The sequence below is a fragment of the Felis catus genome, chromosome B1 (genome assembly GCF_018350175.1).
Source record: "Felis catus isolate Fca126 chromosome B1, F.catus_Fca126_mat1.0, whole genome shotgun sequence".
NCBI classification, from domain to species: domain Eukaryota; kingdom Metazoa; phylum Chordata; class Mammalia; order Carnivora; family Felidae; genus Felis; species Felis catus.
In genome coordinates, this window is record NC_058371.1 from 28,897,539 (window position 1) to 28,916,767 (window position 19,229).

General features: G+C 35.9%; 1 protein-coding gene across 6 annotated transcripts in view; it reads left to right on the forward strand.

Annotated features, from left to right (window-relative positions):
- Positions 1-19,229, forward strand: part of WRN (WRN RecQ like helicase) — a 149,765-nt gene that overhangs the window by 89,038 nt on the left and 41,498 nt on the right. For all 6 annotated transcript variants that reach the window (XM_023252444.2, XM_045055341.1, XM_045055343.1 and 3 more), the window contains 5 exons: positions 12-199; positions 5,737-5,911; positions 10,519-10,700; positions 16,248-16,349; positions 16,634-16,726. In XM_023252444.2, the coding sequence (XP_023108212.2) occupies positions 12-199; positions 5,737-5,911; positions 10,519-10,700; positions 16,248-16,349; positions 16,634-16,726 (740 nt within the window). The remainder of the gene's footprint in view (positions 1-11; positions 200-5,736; positions 5,912-10,518; positions 10,701-16,247; positions 16,350-16,633; positions 16,727-19,229) is intronic.

Sequence of the window (19,229 nt, forward strand, 5' to 3'; positions counted from 1 at the left end):
ATTTCATTTAGGTTCCAATTGTTGCAGTCACTGCTACTGCAAGTTCTTCAATCCGGGAAGACATTATACATTGCTTAAAACTGAAGAATCCTCAGATTACCTGTACTGGTTTTGATCGACCAAACTTGTATTTGGAAGTTGGACGAAAATCAGGAAACATCCTTCAGGATCTAAAGCAATTTCTTGTCCAAAAGACAAGGTGAAGAATTCATGGTTGATAAATTTTGGTGAACTATTTCCTTCTTAAATTTTTGTTTTATTTATTTATTTTTTACTATTTTCTTCTAATTCATATTTAACATATTTCAAATTCTACTTAGCTTTGATTCAAGTCAAGTGTGATGTCATATTAACAAGACAGTGACTGAGTAAATAGCCTATTTCTGAAGTCAGAAACTAATTCATCTGGTATTTTTCTACTTAATTTTACTTGAACAGGATATATGCTCTTTTTTTTTTTTTTTTTAACTAAACTTTACACCCAATGTGGGGCTTGAACCAATGATCCTGAGATCATGAGTCATATGTTCTACTGACTGAACCAGCCAGACACACCGATACTCTTAATAATTGATAAGTAAACAACAAAAATAACTGAGTCTTTTATCTGAATTCTATCTAGTTTGCTAATTATCTGACTAATTGAGTATTAGGGAATTTTATTTATTTATTAAAAAAAATTTTTTTTAATGTTTATTAATTTTTGAGAGAGAGAGTGTGCAGGGGAGGGGCAGACACACACACACACACACACACACACACACACACAGAATCTGAGCTGTCAGCACAGAGCCTGATTTGGGCCTTGAACCCACAAACCGTGAGATCATGACCTGAGCAGAAGTCGGACACTCAACCTATGGAGCCACCCAGGCACCATGAGTATTAGGGAATTTTAAAAGCCATCTTATTGATAAGTACTTTTGAGCCCTTACTATGTGCAAGGACTCTCGTAGGTGCTTTATGTAAATGATGTAGTAATCCTTGTAACTGCTCAATAAGCTACATATCATTTTCATTTTACTGATGAAGAAACTGTCACTAGTACTTTGTCCTGTTTGTTTTGTTTGGAGGCATTTTATATATATGCTAAGAAGCTTTCCTTTGCCTCATTTCCCTGATCTGTCTCGTTGGTGAAAATCTTATAACTGTCATGTTATGAAATGTGTTAAGTCAGAATTCATGAAAATAATGTTTGTCCTACCAACACAAAGATAAAACAAATCTAGGCAAATAGAGTTTAAAGAACATCATTAGTTTCTTCCTTAAGGACTACAGGGGTCCTTTAGGATGAGTTTTAATGTAGGATTTGTTATTGGCTGGATTGTACTACATTTAGATTAAAACAAGAAAGTAATGGGGACGCCTGTCTGGCTCTGTCAGTAGAGCATGCAGTTCTTGATCTCAGGGTTGTGAGTTCGAGCCCCACATTAGGTGTAGAGATTTCTTAAAAATAAAATATTTTTAAAAATAAATAAAAGATAAAACAAGAGGGGTGCCTGGGTGGCTCAGTTGGTTAAGCATCCGACTCTTGATTTCAGCTCAGGTCAGGTCATGATCTCACAGGTTCATGAGATAGAGCCCCACGTTGGGCTCTGCACTGACAATGTGGAGCCTGCTTGGGATTTCCTCTCCCTCTCTCTCTACCTCTCCCTGGCTCTGTCTCTCAAAATAAATAAACATTAAAAAAAATAATAAAACAAGAAAGTAATGAATATATTCTGAGTATTCTGGCTGTGCTAGAGATCTTTCTGAAGTGAGTACTCATTGCACTTAACTTCTTTTGTACCCTAGAGGGAAAACATTCTCTTGAAGAAGGCTGCTTATTCTAGGCTAGAGTCTTTTAACAGTGGGATCATTATCTATTCTCCTAATCTTTGATCTCCTCTCCCATCCATATTTTTCTCAATCTCAGTGGCCTTCCCCTAATAATCTTCTTCTTTTGAAACTGTTTGCCTGTGTGTGTGTGTGTGTGTGTGTGTGTGTGTGTGTGTGTGTGTCACACTGTGACATTTTATCTTTTGGACTGTATTGTCCTTTTATGATATCTTATGTAAATGTTCTCTTACCATCTTCCGTGTTAATTCTGCCAGTGAAGGTCCCTTAGCCCAGACTGTTATCAAACTCCCCCCCACCCCCAGGGTTCCTCCTTGCTTCTTCTATACACAATTTTCAGATTCGCCATCTGAAAGTACATCCCTGAGTCTTGGCATTTCTCTCTGGTGCCTCCCTCTTTCCTGAGACTAAAGGCCAGAATCCTTAGCCTGACATCCAAGACTATCCAAGATTTTTGTATTTAATATGACGTGGTTTTTCTGAGAGCAAAGCAAAAAAGATTTTTGCATCCCATTTTCAATCCTTCAAGAACAGTATGGTAGCAGCCAACCACTGAGAGTCACAATGCTTTCTGTAGATCATAGGCAAAGAGAAATTTTTCCCTTAATGAGCAATAATTAGATGGAGGGTAATTAAGACTTCAGAGTGTTGCCTTTTATTTCCATTTTATTCCCTTTAATTCTACCATTTTTTTTCTAGTCATTGAGCTAACATGTTTGTTAAATCCTGACTTTATTTGTTTTCTATAATCACGATACATTGAAATTGGGTAGACAAGCCTCTCATCTATCTAATTTAGTGATTAGATGAAGATAGATTTTTTTTCCCCTCCCAGAAATTGTTATGAGGAAATAACAATGTTTAGTAAACCACTTGGTGAAGTAATAAACCCCCCCCTTTTTTTTTGAAAGAGAGAGAGATGAGGGGGAGAGAGAAAAAGAGCACAAGTGGGAGAGGGAACGAGAGAATCTTAAGCAGGCTGCATGCCCACTCCCAAAGCGGGACTCTAGATCTCACAACTGTGAGAACGTGACCCGAGCCAAAATAAAGAGTCAGAGGCATTGCTAACTGAGCCACTCAGTCACCCCAGTAATGAATCCTTTTGTAATAGAGATTTTTACACCTTTCATTCTTCTGCTGTATAAGTTCAAATTTTTGTGTATTTTTTACCTTTTTTTTAGTGTAGAAAGTGATACACAGTCTTAATATCGATGTGAACACTACTGATGCACATAAATTCCAGAGTACTTAGATCTTCCCATCTGATTCCTCACGTATCATCACTGTTGACGTCTGGGCACTTTATATATATACCCTTTATATATACCCTTCTGTTCTCTGTGCTGTGCAGATGTGCACTGCCAGCTTTTGTTGTTAGCTTTGTGCCGAAATAGGTACACAGTATATCCATTATTTAGGCAATGTTCTCCTTTGATTTAAAGTGTCTTTCCTAAGATACATGTTAAAATCTGCAATTATTACAGATATATCTCTTTCTCCCTTTATTTAGTTCTGTCAATTTTTGTTTCATGTGTGTTAAAGCACTATTAATCGGTACATACACATTTAGGATTTTCATGTCTTCAATAAATTGAAATGTTAAAGCTTTTTTTTTTTTTTTTTTTTGCGTTTATTTTCAAGAGAGAGACAGAGCGCAGGTGGGGAAGGGGCAGAGAGAGAGAGGGAGACCCAGAATCTGAAGCAGGCTCCAGGCTCCGAGCTGTCAGCACAGAGCCTGACGCGGGACTTGAACCCATGAACTGCGAGATCATGACCGAAGCCATGATCATGACTGAGCCACCCAGGCTCCTCAATAAGTTGAAACTTCTATCATTCTTAGTAAAAAAAAGTGTCTTTGCTATCTTTCTGCATAATGTGAGGGCACATTAAACAAGGAGGGCACTTGTTGGGATGAGCACTGGGTAGACATGTAGGTGAAGAATCACAGGATTCTACTCCTGAAATCATTATGGTACTATATGTTAATTAACTTAGATGTAAATTTTTAAAAAACTAATAAATTTTAAAAAAGGGAAAAAAATTGGGGCCCTAATGTGTAGGATATTTCAATATTCACATTTTGTTGAAGAAGTTTTTCTTCTTTGAGAAATGTGTGGGTTTTTAAAAAGTGTTTGTTTGTTTATTTTTGAGAGAGAAAGCATGTGTGAATGAGCAGGGGAGGGGCAGAGAGAAAGAAGAATCCCAAGCAGAGAGAGTGGGAGAGAGAATGCCAAGCAGACTCTGTACTGTCCGTGCAGAACCTGATGTGGGGCTCGAACCCATGAGCCCTGAGATCATGACCTGGGTCAAAATCAAGAGTCACACACTTAAATGACTGAGCCACCAGGTGTCCCATACTTAAGTTATTTGCTGTGAAGTTTTGTTACAGAAGCCCATTTGGTCGCTATCAAAAATTGCTTTGAGTAGATTATTCAGTAAAACTCTTGGGGTCAAATTACTACCTATTTTTTCTTCACTGTTTAAGCATGCAGTGACTTTTGCCATAGTCCTTCTTAGAGGATTTAGATCCACACGATCTTTTATTGTTTGCTTAGTTAATTTCATAGTACGAATGTACACAATGATGAACATTAGGTGATTTTTTCACAATTATAGTTCTGCTGTGAATATTTGTGTCTGTGTCTTTTGGTAAATGTGTAAATGTATTTGTAAAACAGATTCCTGAAGTTGAAATTGTATCAAAATATGTATGCATTAAAAAATAAATAAAACAGGCACTTGGGTGGCGCAGTTGGTTAACCATCTCTTGGTTTCAGTTCAGGTAATGATCACACAGTTTTGTGAGTTCAAGCACCACATTTGGTTCTGTGCTGGCAGTGAGGAACCTGCTTGGGATTCTCTCTCCCTCTATCTCTGCCCCTCCCCTGCTGGTGCTGTCTCTGTCTCTCTCAAAATAAATAAATAAACCAGTTTTTCCTAAATACAAAATAGCACATTCTTTTTCTTAAGTCAGCATAAATGAATGTATTTATGTAAATGACTGTATTGAGAAATCAAACCTTTTCATTTTTAATAAATAAGCACAGGTTTCAGGGCACTCGGGTAGCTCAGTTGGTTAAGCGTCCGACTCTTGATTTCGGTTGAGATCATGATCTCCCTGTTCATGGGTTCAAGCCCGCATGGGGCTCTATGCTGACGGTGCAGAGGCTGCTTGAGATTCTCTGTCTCTCCTCTCTCTATGCCTCCCCTTGCAAAAAAGAAATAAATTAAAAAAAACTTTAAAAAAAAAAGCAGCACAGGTTTCTAAAACAGACTTTTGAACAGATGTTTTCTATAATAGTTACAGTCTCAAGATTACTAGTAAATACTTCTTTGAACTATAAAAATGATCTTTAATGTTATAAGAAGTTACTGCTTTTTTAGTAAACATACATAGAAACTCATTTTTTTGATCATGAGAGAATAGGAATAATGTAATATAAATTGTATCCATTCTCCTATGTAAATATTCACTTATCTTTCTCCTATAAATGAAGACTAATTTTTCACCTAGTGCTTTTGCATTTCTAAAAGTATGAAAATTGCGTTTCAGTAGTTTGTAAGCTTTTATCAAGGCTTTTACTTAAATAAATAAACTTGTCTCTTGTTTAAACAAAAAAATGAGTCAAAAGTGTTTGGGATTTAGTATAATTTATTTCCACATTTGACTTTCCACATTTTTATGGAGTTAAATATATCCTTTTTTCCATATGATTTCTCTTTTTTAGTGTTTTACTAAAAAAAATTAATTAAAAATTAAATTAAAATTGAATTAAATTAAAATTTTAAAAAGAAAGGGGAAATTCAATAAGGCAAAACTCAAACTGGTTTTGGAAACTCAAACTGAAGCCTATATATTTATGTTTGTTCTCTTGGTTTTGTTTTTTTGTTTTGTTTTAGTTCCACCTGGGAATTTGAAGGTCCAACTATCATCTATTGTCCTTCCAGAAAAATGACAGAAGAAGTTACAGCTGAACTTAGGAAGGTGAAGTTAGCCTGTGGAACATACCATGCAGGCATGTGTGTTACTGCAAGGAGAGAGGTTCATCACAGGTTCATGAGAGATGAAATTCAGGTGTGAAGATCCATCATCATTACTCTCTATTCTTCCATGGATACAGATATTTGTCTAATATTTGCCATATCTTTATGGAATACTTTGTGTTGAGTTTAAAGAAGTCTCTCTCATAAAGAGAATTAATATATAATGTGTAAGATAGATATATGAACAAACTACTGCAGACTAGTCTTAATAGGAGCCTGCACATAGAGATTAGGTGCACAGAGGAGGGAACGCTACCTGTTAAGGTAGCTTGTACTCTGGGGATGGTCCATCCAGGAAGAAGCTATTTGAGTGGAGAGTGAATAGAAGTTTGTTGTATGCTAGGCCAGTAGGTGATGAGGGAAAGGGCATTGGTTATGGAATTCCAGGAAAAGGGACTAGCATGTGCAAAGGCACTGTGGTATGAGAGGGCCTGCTAGGTTCAGGAAATTGGGAGTATGAAATGGTTAGAGAGAAAGGGAGTGTGGAGTAGGAATGGTACAAGGTATAGGTGAAAAGGCATGGAGGAACTGTTAGAAGGTCACAGGAAAACAGCTTAAGGGGTGGTTGGCCAGGTGATGGGTGGCCTTAAAACCTGCAGAGAGGCAGGCTGGGATTGATGTGATGTGCCTGTAGTTTTTCTAGACTACTTTAGCCTTAGAGTTTTTTATTTAACTTTTCATTTAAATTTTAATTCATTTTTTAATAGTTAAAACAAATTAAAGTAGAATAATTCTTGTTGAAGTTGATGTGAGGGAGAAAGTGTTCCAAGAGTCTTCCAGTCTTCGAGGACAGTCCATGCGGCAGAGCTCCGCAAAATAGAGTTTGAAAGCCATCATGAAGACGACTCTGTGTTTTTGAGCAAGATAATACTATTCTAGAAACATTGGATTAGCAACCCTAAGCAGGATTGATTTGAAGGAGAAAAACAAAGTTAAATGGGTATCAGTGACCTTACTGTGAAGTGCTCCAACTGAGCTTCCTGTAGCGATTGGAATCCTAGTTTAATGGGTGTTTTGCAGAATATTTAGGAAGATTTAGATACAAACCACGTTGGTAGGTTTAAATCAACAGCTTCACGCCATCAACATCATACCCAAGGTCTGTCACTGTAAGCCTGTGGACTAGCTCTCCTCTCAAGAGAGGAACTTAACTTCTTTGCGTTTTCGGCTCAGTTGGTCTTCCATTTCCCCTCTGCCTAGCTCTGTAGGTGTTGTTCAGACAACCTACCTCAAGTATGGTTCATATGTACTGTCTGTGAAGCTCACTGTGCGTTGTCATGCTGTAACACATTCCTGCCCTAAAAGCACCTATTCTCTTTCTTCCTCTTCTTTCCAAAGGTAGTAACAGCTATCACAACTGCTTAGAGTTCCCTAAATTCTTACATGTGTATACTTTTATTCTATTATCTCAGGAATTTGAAAGTTACCAGATACAATTTATTGGCTGCTGCTTACTGAATCTTAACAATTGATGTTTGAGCCATTAACTAATCAATGATTTCTTTCATCTTGTTTTATTATTAGTCATTTAGGTAGAAACATCTTCTACAGATATGAGAGATTGCAAACTTTACCTGTTAAGTTGTGATGGGAAACTTTATTGGATGCATCTGGTTTCCAGTGAAACCTGTGTTCACTGAAACATTAATACTTTGAAATATGGCTTTAAAAACTTCACAGTGATCACTAATTATACTTAATATCTAGAAAGGTCTATGTATGTATGTGCCACTATATATTCCCTCTCTATGGCAGGATGTCAAAAAGTTTTATCCACATTATGAAAATTAATAAATTAATATTGATGGTGTCACCCTAGGCTGACATCAGGAGTTCTGCTGTATATGACAACTATTTAATAAATAATTCAGAAGCTTCACATTTGCATTGAGAGTTCTCAAACACCTTCTCAAGATGATGAAAATACATTTCCTCATCTATATAGAATAGTCTGATGCTGTTAGAATTGATTACCTTCCATTGAATATTCATTGAGTGCCTACTGAATGCATACATGTACAGAATTCTGGATGTTCCTTCTCCTCTCTTTCTGAAGTTGATTTATACTTTGGTGTGGACCTAAAAGTACAGCTGACCACCCAGCTCACTACCTTAGCTCTTAATGCCTGAGATTGATTGATGCTTAGAATCTTAGTATTTTCTATTTTATAATTTTAGAGAAATGTTTTTCTTTCCCATTATTCTTAACCATATCTAACCTCATTCAGATGTAAATTTGCATTTTTAGTTTGTGACCATTCGTTCTTACTCTTAGTCCTAATTTTTAGTTTCAGGTCCTTTCATATTTTATTTGCCTTTTCAAGGTGACTTGAATTCCTTTTCTTTCTGGGATGAGGCTGTGAATAAATTATTTGATAAAATATCTGTATTTTCACCTGAGCATTTATGATATTTTGAAAATCATGCCTATAGAATAGGGTGATCTCATCTGAAAAGAGTATCATAAAGGGGCACCTGGCTGGCTCAGTGTGTAGAGTATGTGGTTCTTTTTTTTTCTTTTTTTTAAGTTTTAATTATTTATTTTGAGAAAAAGAGAGAGAGCATGAGCAGGGGGAGGCCAGAGAGGGAGAGAGAGAGAACCTCAAGCAACCTCTGCCTTGTTGGTTTGGAGCCTGACAGAGGGCTAGAACCCCCAAACCGTGAGATCATGACCTGAGCCGAAATCAAGAGTTGGACACTTAACCGAATTAGGTCTTCAGAGTTCTCACCGCACACACATACACACACAAACACACACACACACACGCAAATAGTAACTATGCGAGGTAATGGATGTTGTAAGTAATTTTATTGTGATAATCATTTTACAGTGTATATGTATATAAAATTATCACATGCATCTTACATAATGGTATATATCAATTATATCCCAATAAAGCTGAAAAAATTTGACTCAGAAATACAGTTTAAAAAACCCTTAAAATTATGTTGCTTATTTACTCTCAAATATAACAAAATAGCCCAGTCTTTTCACTCAAAGCTTTTTCTTTCTTTCTTTCTTTTTTTAAGATTTTATTTTTATTATCTCTATACCCAACATGGGGGCTTGAACTCACAACCTTGAGATAGAGTCTCATGCTCCACTGACTGAGCCCGCCAGGCACCCCTCAAAGCTTTTTCTTAATAAATTTCTATTCCTATCTTTTTCTTTAATCTTTCTTATACTTCCTTTTATCTGTTTCTTTCTCCTTTCCTTCCCTCCTTCCTCCCTTTCTTCCCTCCTTCCTTTCTTCCTTCCTTCCTTTCCTTCCTTCCTTCCTTCCTTCCTTCCTTCCTTCCTTCCTTCCTTCCTTCCTTCCTTCTTTCCTTCCTTCCACTTTTGGTCCATCTTAATACATTTTTTTTTTAAATAGCACTTTAATTTATGTTGGTTACACACACAGTTTAAAGAACCAGCTGGGGGGCGCCTGGGTGGCGCAGTCGGTTAAGCGTCTGACTTCAGCCAGGTCACGATCTCACGGTCCGTGAGTTCGAGCCCCGCATCAGGCTCTGGGCTGACAGCTCAGAGCCTGGAGCCCGTTTCAGATTCTGTGTCTCCCTCTCTCTCTGCCCCTCCCCCGTTCATGCTCTGTCTCTCTCTGTCCCAAAAATAAATAAAAAATATATATACATATAAAAAAAAAAATAAAGAACCAGCTGGTTCTGTAGTGCTAACAATGAGAACAGTAGCCTCTCACTCTCCTTCCTTCCCCACTTCTGTTTCCTATTCTTGTCTCTTTTAGTTTAATCTTTTGGTGTTTACCCCTAGATCTTGCAATGATTGCTTTTACTGTTACTACTTAGTTTCTTATTTATTAGATTTAGGCATTGCCACTGACTTCCTATTATGAGGAATGAAAGTTTAGCTTCCTTTCACACCCCTTCCTGCCCTTCTCACTCCATTTATGTGTTTCTAACCCACTTTCCTCCCAACATTAACAATTTGGTTAGATCAGTATATATATGTATATATGTTTAAATATTATATATTTACGTAATTATTTCTCTACAAATGCTTTTATTTCTAAGCCATGTAGTATATAGTTACTTTTCTTGTACATCTTCTTTTGTTGCTAATACTTTAAAACTTTTTGGTTATTTTTGTGTTCTCACTAATTCTTCCCTAGAATTTCCCCCAATCATGTAAATCTTATTTCAGTATGCTCATACATATTAGATATCTACTAATTTTATCTTTTTAAAGATGCAAAGATAAATTCATATTTCATTTTACCATCTTTAATGAGAAGTTTTCCTTCCATCTTATAATAATGCTAAAAATATTAAGATAATGTGCAATCAGGTAAGGACTCTTGAAACGTCATAATAACAAAGACTCTTAATATAATAAGTACTTTAAGAGTCTGTTGTGTGTCTTGTACTCATAGGTGTTCAGAGAGACCACTTTATTTGCTACTTAAGTGAGGAATTAGAAATCCTGTTTTATGGTTGCCAGTCCCTGATTTGTAAATTGTGCAGATGATCTTTTAACCTGTGATTGTTTGAAATTATATGAAGTTCAGTTCCATGCCAGGGACTTTAGTTAATGAACTAATTAATTACTTTTACCACAAGGTAAAGATGTAAGGCTTTGGTTCTGCTACATATTTGTCAAACTACATTGTTGTTTATTCCTAGTGTGTCGTGGCTACCATAGCTTTTGGCATGGGCATTAATAAAGCTGACATTCGCAAGGTCATTCATTATGGCGCTCCTAAGGAAATGGAATCCTATTACCAGGAGATTGGGAGAGCCGGCCGTGATGGACTTCAGAGTTCTTGTCATGTACTCTGGGCTCCAGTAGACATTCAGTCAAATAGGTAAAAACATTTCTTGCTTTCACCCTTGCGGATTTCTTTCTTTCCACATAAGCTTTGAAAGTATTTGTAGCAGCATCCAGACTTTCAAGTAATGTGTTAGGTGCATTTGAAACCAAACCCAAACAAGACATCTCAAAAACATTCGTGGCAAGTGTTGCCACCCCGAGGAGATGACCTGATGTCAGCTGTACCTCATTTAGTGTGAGGAATTAACTAAATTTAGGGGACTATACTGGGAATGGAACATAGATCGTATGGGTGCTTTCCTGATCGTGCGTGGACAAACTATTTTCTGTCTCCCCAGGTCCTCTCAAGTTTGATATGTGTTCAGCCATAGTTTCTTCAGATACCGTTTATTTTGTTATTGGTTCTTTCTTCCCATGCTACAGTGGTACTTATTCCAAGAGACTTTTTACCAATTCCTATTTGTCTCTCCTTACCATCTGTTTCTTTTGTTCTATGAAAGCATGCCAGCTCTCATTGACTGTGTGTGAATAATCATGTTGCACTGTACCCATTCACTGTACTGATTGACTACCATGAAAAAAATGAAAGAGTTCAGTGTTTAAATGTAAGAAAACTTAAACACAAAGCAAATCTTCGTTGGCATGTAAATTCTATGAGATTTATATAGGAAAGGAAAACTTCATCTTGCAAAAATTTTAGGGGCAGCAGTTAGCAACTGATTCCCTCTTTCAGAGGGGCGATAAAACCTCAGGGAAAAAACTTATATATGGTAACTGATGGGGCTGTTAAGATGAGGTATTTTCAAAATGCACCTCCATGTAGCTGAATCAATTGAGCTCTTGAATGGACATATTAGCTCATGTTATTAAAATGATAAGAGTGCCTATCCAATCCTGTTTTTATTTCATTCATCATTCAACAGTGCTCTGTTTTGAGTGCCCACTATGTTCTAAGCATTATGCTCTGTGCTGGGGATACAGTGATAAATAAATGAAAACAGATATGGTTCCTGTTTTCATGGGGCTTGGAGTATAATGGAAATGGAAGATCTTAATCGCAGAATCACACAAGTATGAATACATAGGGTTCATTTTCTGTTCTGCATTTGTGTTTGAAAATTCCAATAGTGGAAAGATTATTTATTTATTTATTTGTTTGTTTGTTTTTTATTTAAAAAAATTTTTAATGTTTATTTTTGAGAGAGAGACAGAGAGACAGAACTGAACAGGGAGGGGGCAGAGAGAGGGAGACACAGAATCTGAAACAGGTTCCAGGCTCAAAGCTGTCAGCACAGAGCCTGACGTGGGGCTCAAAATCACGATCTGTGAGATCATGACCTGAGTGAAGTCAGTCGCCCAACCGACTGAGCCACCCAGGCTCCCTGAAAGATTTTTTAAAAGAGATCATGCAAATCCGTGTAAGATTGCAGTTGTGTTAAGTACAGGGAAGGAAAGTTACATTGAGTAGTGTATAATAGGGTGTGTATTTACCAAAAAGGTCAGGTAAGACTTCTTTCAAGAGGTGGTAGGGTAAGTTGATCTGAAAGAAGAATAGAGATTCATTAGGTAAACATGTTTGATATAAATTTTAAGCTTATCATTTTAAGAGTAGTGGTAGCTTTTGTTTCTTAACACAGTCAATAAAACCATCCCCTTAAACAGAACATTACTGTTTTTCTCTTGACTCTTGTCTATGTAAACCTTTTTATAAACTAAAATAATCGGTATAGAGTATAGCTCTGCATGATACTATTAAATTTGGGATTGTATCAAGCGTATGCTGATTCCTGCCAATTCTGATTTATTTGTACATTGTGATAAAAGGTGCTGAATACTTAACAGCCCGAGTTTTATATTATGACTTTACAGGTTCATTAGTAGATATAGTTCCTGTTTATCTGAGTCTCAAAAGATATATTAAATGGTTATCTCATTAAGATTTCACAGGAAGTAACAGTGATTACTAATCAAATAACGGTGCCAGAAAACCCATGCTTGAATCTTGAGTGTAGACAGGTTGTTCTTTGCAGCCATCCTATGGGAAATAAAACTATAGGATTTAGGACAGATCTGTGTCATCCTTGTGACAAACCTCTTCTTTAGAAAACACAAAGTTTGAGAATAAATAGAGTTGCTGGTTCTCACTGAAAAGGTTACTCTAATTTATAAAGTTTAATCTCAATTTAATAGATCTTCCAACTGGTTCCATCTGATTTCTATTTACGGTATTGCTTTTAGAATCTTTTTTCAACTTATTTTTATTATGTGGAATATTGTGCTTTATTTTAATAGTCTTATAAGAAGAATAACTATTAACTGAATTTGCTTTTAGACAGTTATAATTTCATGTTTGTAGATTTGTTACTGACACTGATGACAAAAAGTAGGTAAATGTAGGTCATTTAAACCAAATATAAGGGAGTCTATAGTACTTAGAAGTGTAGGCATTGTTTTCTTTGTTCTTTCTGAGGAGAAGGAAGTGAGAAACAAAGCAAAAAAGGAGCTACAGTTGATCCTTGAACAACTTGAGGGTTAGGGCTGCCCATTCCCCAGGCAGTTGAAAATCTGCACATAACTTTGACTCTCCCAGTAGCCTACTTGTTAACCTGGAAGTGTTAGGGATAACATAAACAGTTGATTAGCACTTATTTTGTGTGTTAAATCTATTATATACTATACTCTTACCATAAATAATCTAAAGAAAATAAAATGTATTTTAAAAAATCATAAGAGAAAATACATTTACAGTACCATACTGTATTTATAAAAAAAACTTCACATGTAAGTGGACCCATGCAGTTTAAACTCGGGTTGTTCAATGGTCACCTGTAATTTTTAGCCCATGAGCTAGGAAGAATGAAATTAGTAAGAACTAGAGTTAATAGAAGAGACTTTTAGGTAAATTATGTGGGAAGTCATGGTGGTTGGTGGTGTTAAATCATAAAAATGTTTTTGAATAAGAAATCATTTGGGTGTTCAAACTTTCCAGAACTCATTTAACTGGATTCCCTGTTGGTATAATCTTTGAGAATTGTGCAGAGGTGTTTTTATCTGTCAGAAGGTTGAATAGTCATAATATTAGTGAGGTCCATTTTGATGAGGATCAGGATTATGAATTAGATCTTATATGTAAATATTTTCTTTTGAAATATCTGAAATGTATTCAATTCAGACTTCTGTTTATTATTATTATTATGATACTTATGTTTATTCTTCAAAGAATTCTTGGAAAGACATGCCAAGGGAGATTGTCATCTTCTGATATCTGATATTCATGGGGTTTCTTCAAAGAAGACTAGAATTAACAGAGTCAGGATGAGTCACAGCAGCATTAACTTTTTAAAAACAAAGATGTCTTGGGGCCCTTGGGTGGCTCAGTAGGTTGAAGTCCAACTTCAGCTTAGGTCATGATCTCACAGTTTGTGAGTTTGAGCCCTGCATCGGGCTCTCAGTGGAGCCCGCTTGTCCCCCCCTCTCTCTCTGCACCTCCCCCACTCACTCTCTGTCTCTCTCAAAAATAAATAAACATTTAAAAAAAATACGTCTTTAGCATTTCTTTTTTTTTTGTAACTTGTTTTATTTTTTTATTTTTTTAAATTTACATCCAAATTAGTTAGCATATAGTGCAACAAATGATTTCAGGAGTAGATTCCTTAGTGCCCCTTACCCATTTAGCCCATCTTCCCTCCCATAACCCCTCCCGTAACCCTCAGTTTGTTCCCCATATTTATGAGTCTCTTCTGTTTTGTCCCCCTCCCTGTTTTTATATTATTTTTGTTTCCCTTCCCTTATGTTCATCTGTTTTGTCTCTTAAAGTCCGCATATGAGTGAAGTCATATGATTTTTGTCTTTCTCTGACTGACTAATTTCACTTAGCATAATACCCTCCAGTTCCATCCACATAGTTGCAAATGGCAAGATTTCATTCTTTTTGATTGCTGAGTAATACTCCATTGTATATATACACTACACCTTGTTTAACATTCATCCATCGATGGACATTTGAGTTCTTTCCATACTTTGGCTGTTGTTGATAGTGCTGCTATAAACATGGGGGTGCATGTGTCCCTTCGAAACAGCACACCTGTATAAATGCCTAGTAGTGTAATTGCTGGGTCGTAGGGTAGTTCTGTTTTTAGTGTTTTGAGGAACCTCCATACTGTTTTCCAGATTGGCTGCACCAGCCTGCATTCCCACCAGCAGTGCAAAAGAGATCCTCTTTTTCCACATCCTCGCCAACATCTGTTGTTGCTGAGTTGCTAATGTAACCCATTCTGACAGGTGTAAGGTGGTATCTCATTGTGGTTTTGATTTGTATTTCCCTGATGATGAGTGATGTTGAGCATTTTTTCATGTGTTGGTTGGCCATCTGGATGTCTTTGGAGAAGTGTCTATTCATGTCTTTTGCCCATTTCTTCACTGGATTCTTTGTTTTTTGGGTGTTGAGTTTGATAAGTTCTTTATAGATTTTGGATACTAACCCTTTATCTGACATGTCATTTGCAAATATCTTCTCCCATTCTGTCGGTTGCCTTTTAGTTTTGCTGATTGTTTCCTTCACTGTGCAGAAGCTTTTTATTTGGATAAGGTCCCAGTAGTTCATTTTTGCTTTTGTTTCCCTTGCTTCCGGAGACGTGTTGAGTAAGAAGTTGCTGTGGCCAAGATCAAAGAGGTTTTTGCCTGCTTTCTCCTCGAGGATTTTGATGGCTTCCTGTCTTTCATTGAGGTCTTTCATCCATTTTGAGTTTATTTTTGTGTATGGTGTCAGAAAGTGGCCCAGGTTCATTCTTCTGCATGTTGCTGTCCAGTTTTCCCAGCACCACTTGCTGAAGAGATGTCTTTATTCCATTGGATATTCTTTCCTGCTTTGTCAGAGATTAACTGGCCATATGTTTGTGGGTCCATTTCTGGGTTCTCTATTCTGTTCCATTGATCTGAGTGTCTTTTCTTGTGCCATGTCTTTACCATTTCTAACAATTTTAAATAAGTTCAGTATTATGGAAAAGATCAGTTGTAATTGTTTGAAAGAGGAACTTAATTCTGATGTTTTATTGGTGTCCCATAATAGCCTATAGTACAAAGATAGTTTTAGGAGGATGGGAAGTCCTCTGAAGAGTAAATAGGGATGAAGGCTCATATTTGGATCATGAGCCTCTTTCAGTATTGCTTACATAGGTGTTTTTAGTTTCTCATATAAAATAAATAAAAATAATAACTTTTTACTGGGAAAATGTAAAATTCATGTATAGTGGAAAAATTACCAAAAATCATGTAGCATATAAATCAAAATGAAAAACTTTAGGGTTTATAGTAATTTTTCAAAGGCAGCTAAAAAATTGAATCTTAGGCATAGGCATAGAATTCTTTTAAAAGTAATTTTTATAAAAGTCAGAAAAATGCTTGCTTCTCGTGTGGGTATTGACTGGCAAGGGACACAATAACTTTCCGGGATGATACAAATTTTTTTTTATCTTGATGGAGTTGTGGGTTCTATAGGTTATGAAAAATAACAATAAATTTAAAAGTAGGAAAATCACTGATGCAATTTTATTTATTAACTTGTAATATTTGTAATTGACAGGAACCTCCTTAGTCAGATACCCAGTGAAAAGTTTCGATTATATAAACTAAATATGGTGGCAAAGATGGAAAACTATCTTCTTTCCAGAAGATGCAGGCGACAGTATGTATTATTTTTCTTATACTAATTAGTAACAGATTTATGAATGGTGCTCCTTTAAGAAAAAGTTTTGCAAAGAAATTAGAAATATTTAGAAATAGTATTTTGTTGGTGTTACGTATGTGCTGATTTTTAAGGCAACTTTCTTTGTGCTTCAGTAAACTGAAGCCAGATAATGAGATCTCAGGTGAATCAATTAGTAATGATTTCACCTCATTATTTTCAGCAATAGTTTTAATATATATGGTTTTGTTCTTTTATTTAATTTTAAATTTTCTCTTGGGTAGAATCATCTTGTCTCATTTTGAAGACAAACAACTACGAAAGGCCTCTGTGGGTATTATGGAAACTGAAAAATGCTGTGATAATTGCAGGTCCAGGTAAAGATTTTTTCTTCTACATAGACTTTCTAAAAGTCTTTTTCTTCCTTTTGAAATAATGTTTAATTGAGTTTTCATTGAATGATATGCATTGTAGTTTTTAAAAAACAAAATCTTTATTTAAATAGAAGACAAAGCAAACAATATTATTTTACTTTATAAATAGGTAAACCAATAAAATGATGGATCTAAATCTATCAGTAATTATATTAAATGTAAATGGTCCAAAGGTACCATTTAAAGGTAGACATTGTTAGAATTGACTTAAAAATATGACCCAACTAGGGGCTCTGGGCTGGTTCAGTTGGAAGAGCATGTGACTCTTGATCTTGGGGTCATGAGTTTGAGCCCACATTGGGTGTAGAGGTTACTTAAAAATACATGGGGCCCCTGGGTGGCTCAGTTGGTTAAGCATCCAACTCTTGACTTTAGCTGAAAAGTTCCTGGGATTGAGCCCCACGTTGGGCTCTGTGCTGAGAATGTGGAGCCTGCTTGGGATTCTCTCCCTTCCTCACTCTCTGCCCCTCCCCCACTTGGATGCACTCTCAAAATAAATAAACTTCACAAATAGATAAATAAGCTTTAAAAAAGAACAAAAATATGATCCAACTATATCCTGTCCATAAGAAATTCACCACAAGTATAATTATGTAGGTAGGTTAAAAATAAAAGGCTAACAATTGTATATCATGGTAACACTGATCAGAAGAAAGTTGGGGTTGTTATTTTAACATTAGACAGTGGAGCCTTTGGAAAAAGAATATTGCAAGGGATAAAGAAGGACATTACATGATGATAAAAGTATTATTTACCGATGAATCATAGTTCTCCACAGAAAGACACATACATATGTATATGTATACACACACACACACACACACACACACACACTCACAGTGGTTTTAAGGAATTGGCTGACGCAGTTGTGGAGATTGGCAGGTCTGAAATATGTAGGGCAAGCTGGCAGGCTGCAAAGTCAGGCAGGATTTCTGTGTGAACAGTTTTGAGTCACAATTGCTTGTTTTCCAGCAAACCTCAGTCTTTGTTCTTTAAGGCCTGCTTTTGATTGGATGAGACTCAGATTATGCATGGTAGTCTCCTTTTTCTTAAAGCCAACTGATTGTAAGTGTTAATCCTTGTCTGCAATGTACCTTTGTAACGATATCTAGGTTAGTGTTTAAGCAAATAATTGGGCCAAGTTGACACATAAAGGCAACCATCATATCCAAGAGTACAGAATCCTAAATGTGTATGTAGTTAACAAAAGAAGTGACAATTAAAAGGAGAAATACAGAAATCCATAATTACAGTTGTCAACTTCAGCATCTTCTCTCAGTAATTAAATGAACTAGTAGTTGAGACAGAAAAAATGAACAGGACTATTAACAAACTGGATCTAAGAACACTCCGCCCAACAACAGTGGAATAAACATTCTTCCCAGGTACAGACGGAATGTTCACAAACATAGATTATATTCCAGGTCATAAAACAAACCTTAATAAATTTAAAAAATTCTGTTCATATGGAGTGTGTTTTCCTACTATAATGGAATTAAACTAGAAATCAGTAACAGAAAAATACCAGGAAAGTCTCCAAACCCTTAAAGATTAATAGCACACTGCTAAATAACACATGAGTGAAAGAGGAGGTCTCAAGGTAAACTGAAAATATCTTGAACTGAATGAAATGAAAATGCAAAATGTATGTGATGCAGCTAAAGCAATAATGAGAGGGAGATTTAGAGCATTAAATACTCATAATAGAGGAAACGTTTCAAGTCTGTAATTAAACTTCCACCTTAGGAAGCAAATAAGAGCAAAGTAAACTAAAAGGAAGCAGAAGGAAGTAGATAATAAAGAGCATAAATGAAATAGAAAACAAAATCAAAGACCTCCAAATCACATTCTTTGAAAGAGTCAATAAAATTGATAGAAACTTCTAACGAAAAAAAAAGAGGAGACACAGGTTCTTAATATTAGGAATGAAAGAAGAATTTCACTATAGGCCCAACAGACATTAAAAGGATAGTAAGGAAACAATATGAATAACTCAGTGTGCATATATTCAGAGGAAATGGACCCAATTCCTTGATAGTCTCAAACTAACAAAATTCACCCACAATGAAATAGATAATCTTTAATAGTAACCAGTAAATGATAACAGTTATGGTTATTATTAACAGTATTTATTATTGTCATTAATAAATTGTTATTTTTATTTCTTAGTAACAAATATTAATAAACAGTATTTTTATTATTGTTATTAATAAATAGTAGTTACTGTTAAAGAAATCAGGTTGTTGTTAAAAACCTCTGGAAATAAAATTCCCTCACCAAAATGGTTTAAATGGGAAATTCTACCAAACATTTAAAAGAAGAAATCATGCCAGTTTTACAGTATGAGCCCATTTATATGATTTTCTCTCAAAAGTAAGACTATAGTATAGGAATGAAGAAAATCTCAGTGGCTGCCAGCGGTTAGAGGGAGGTGGAGGGTAGGATT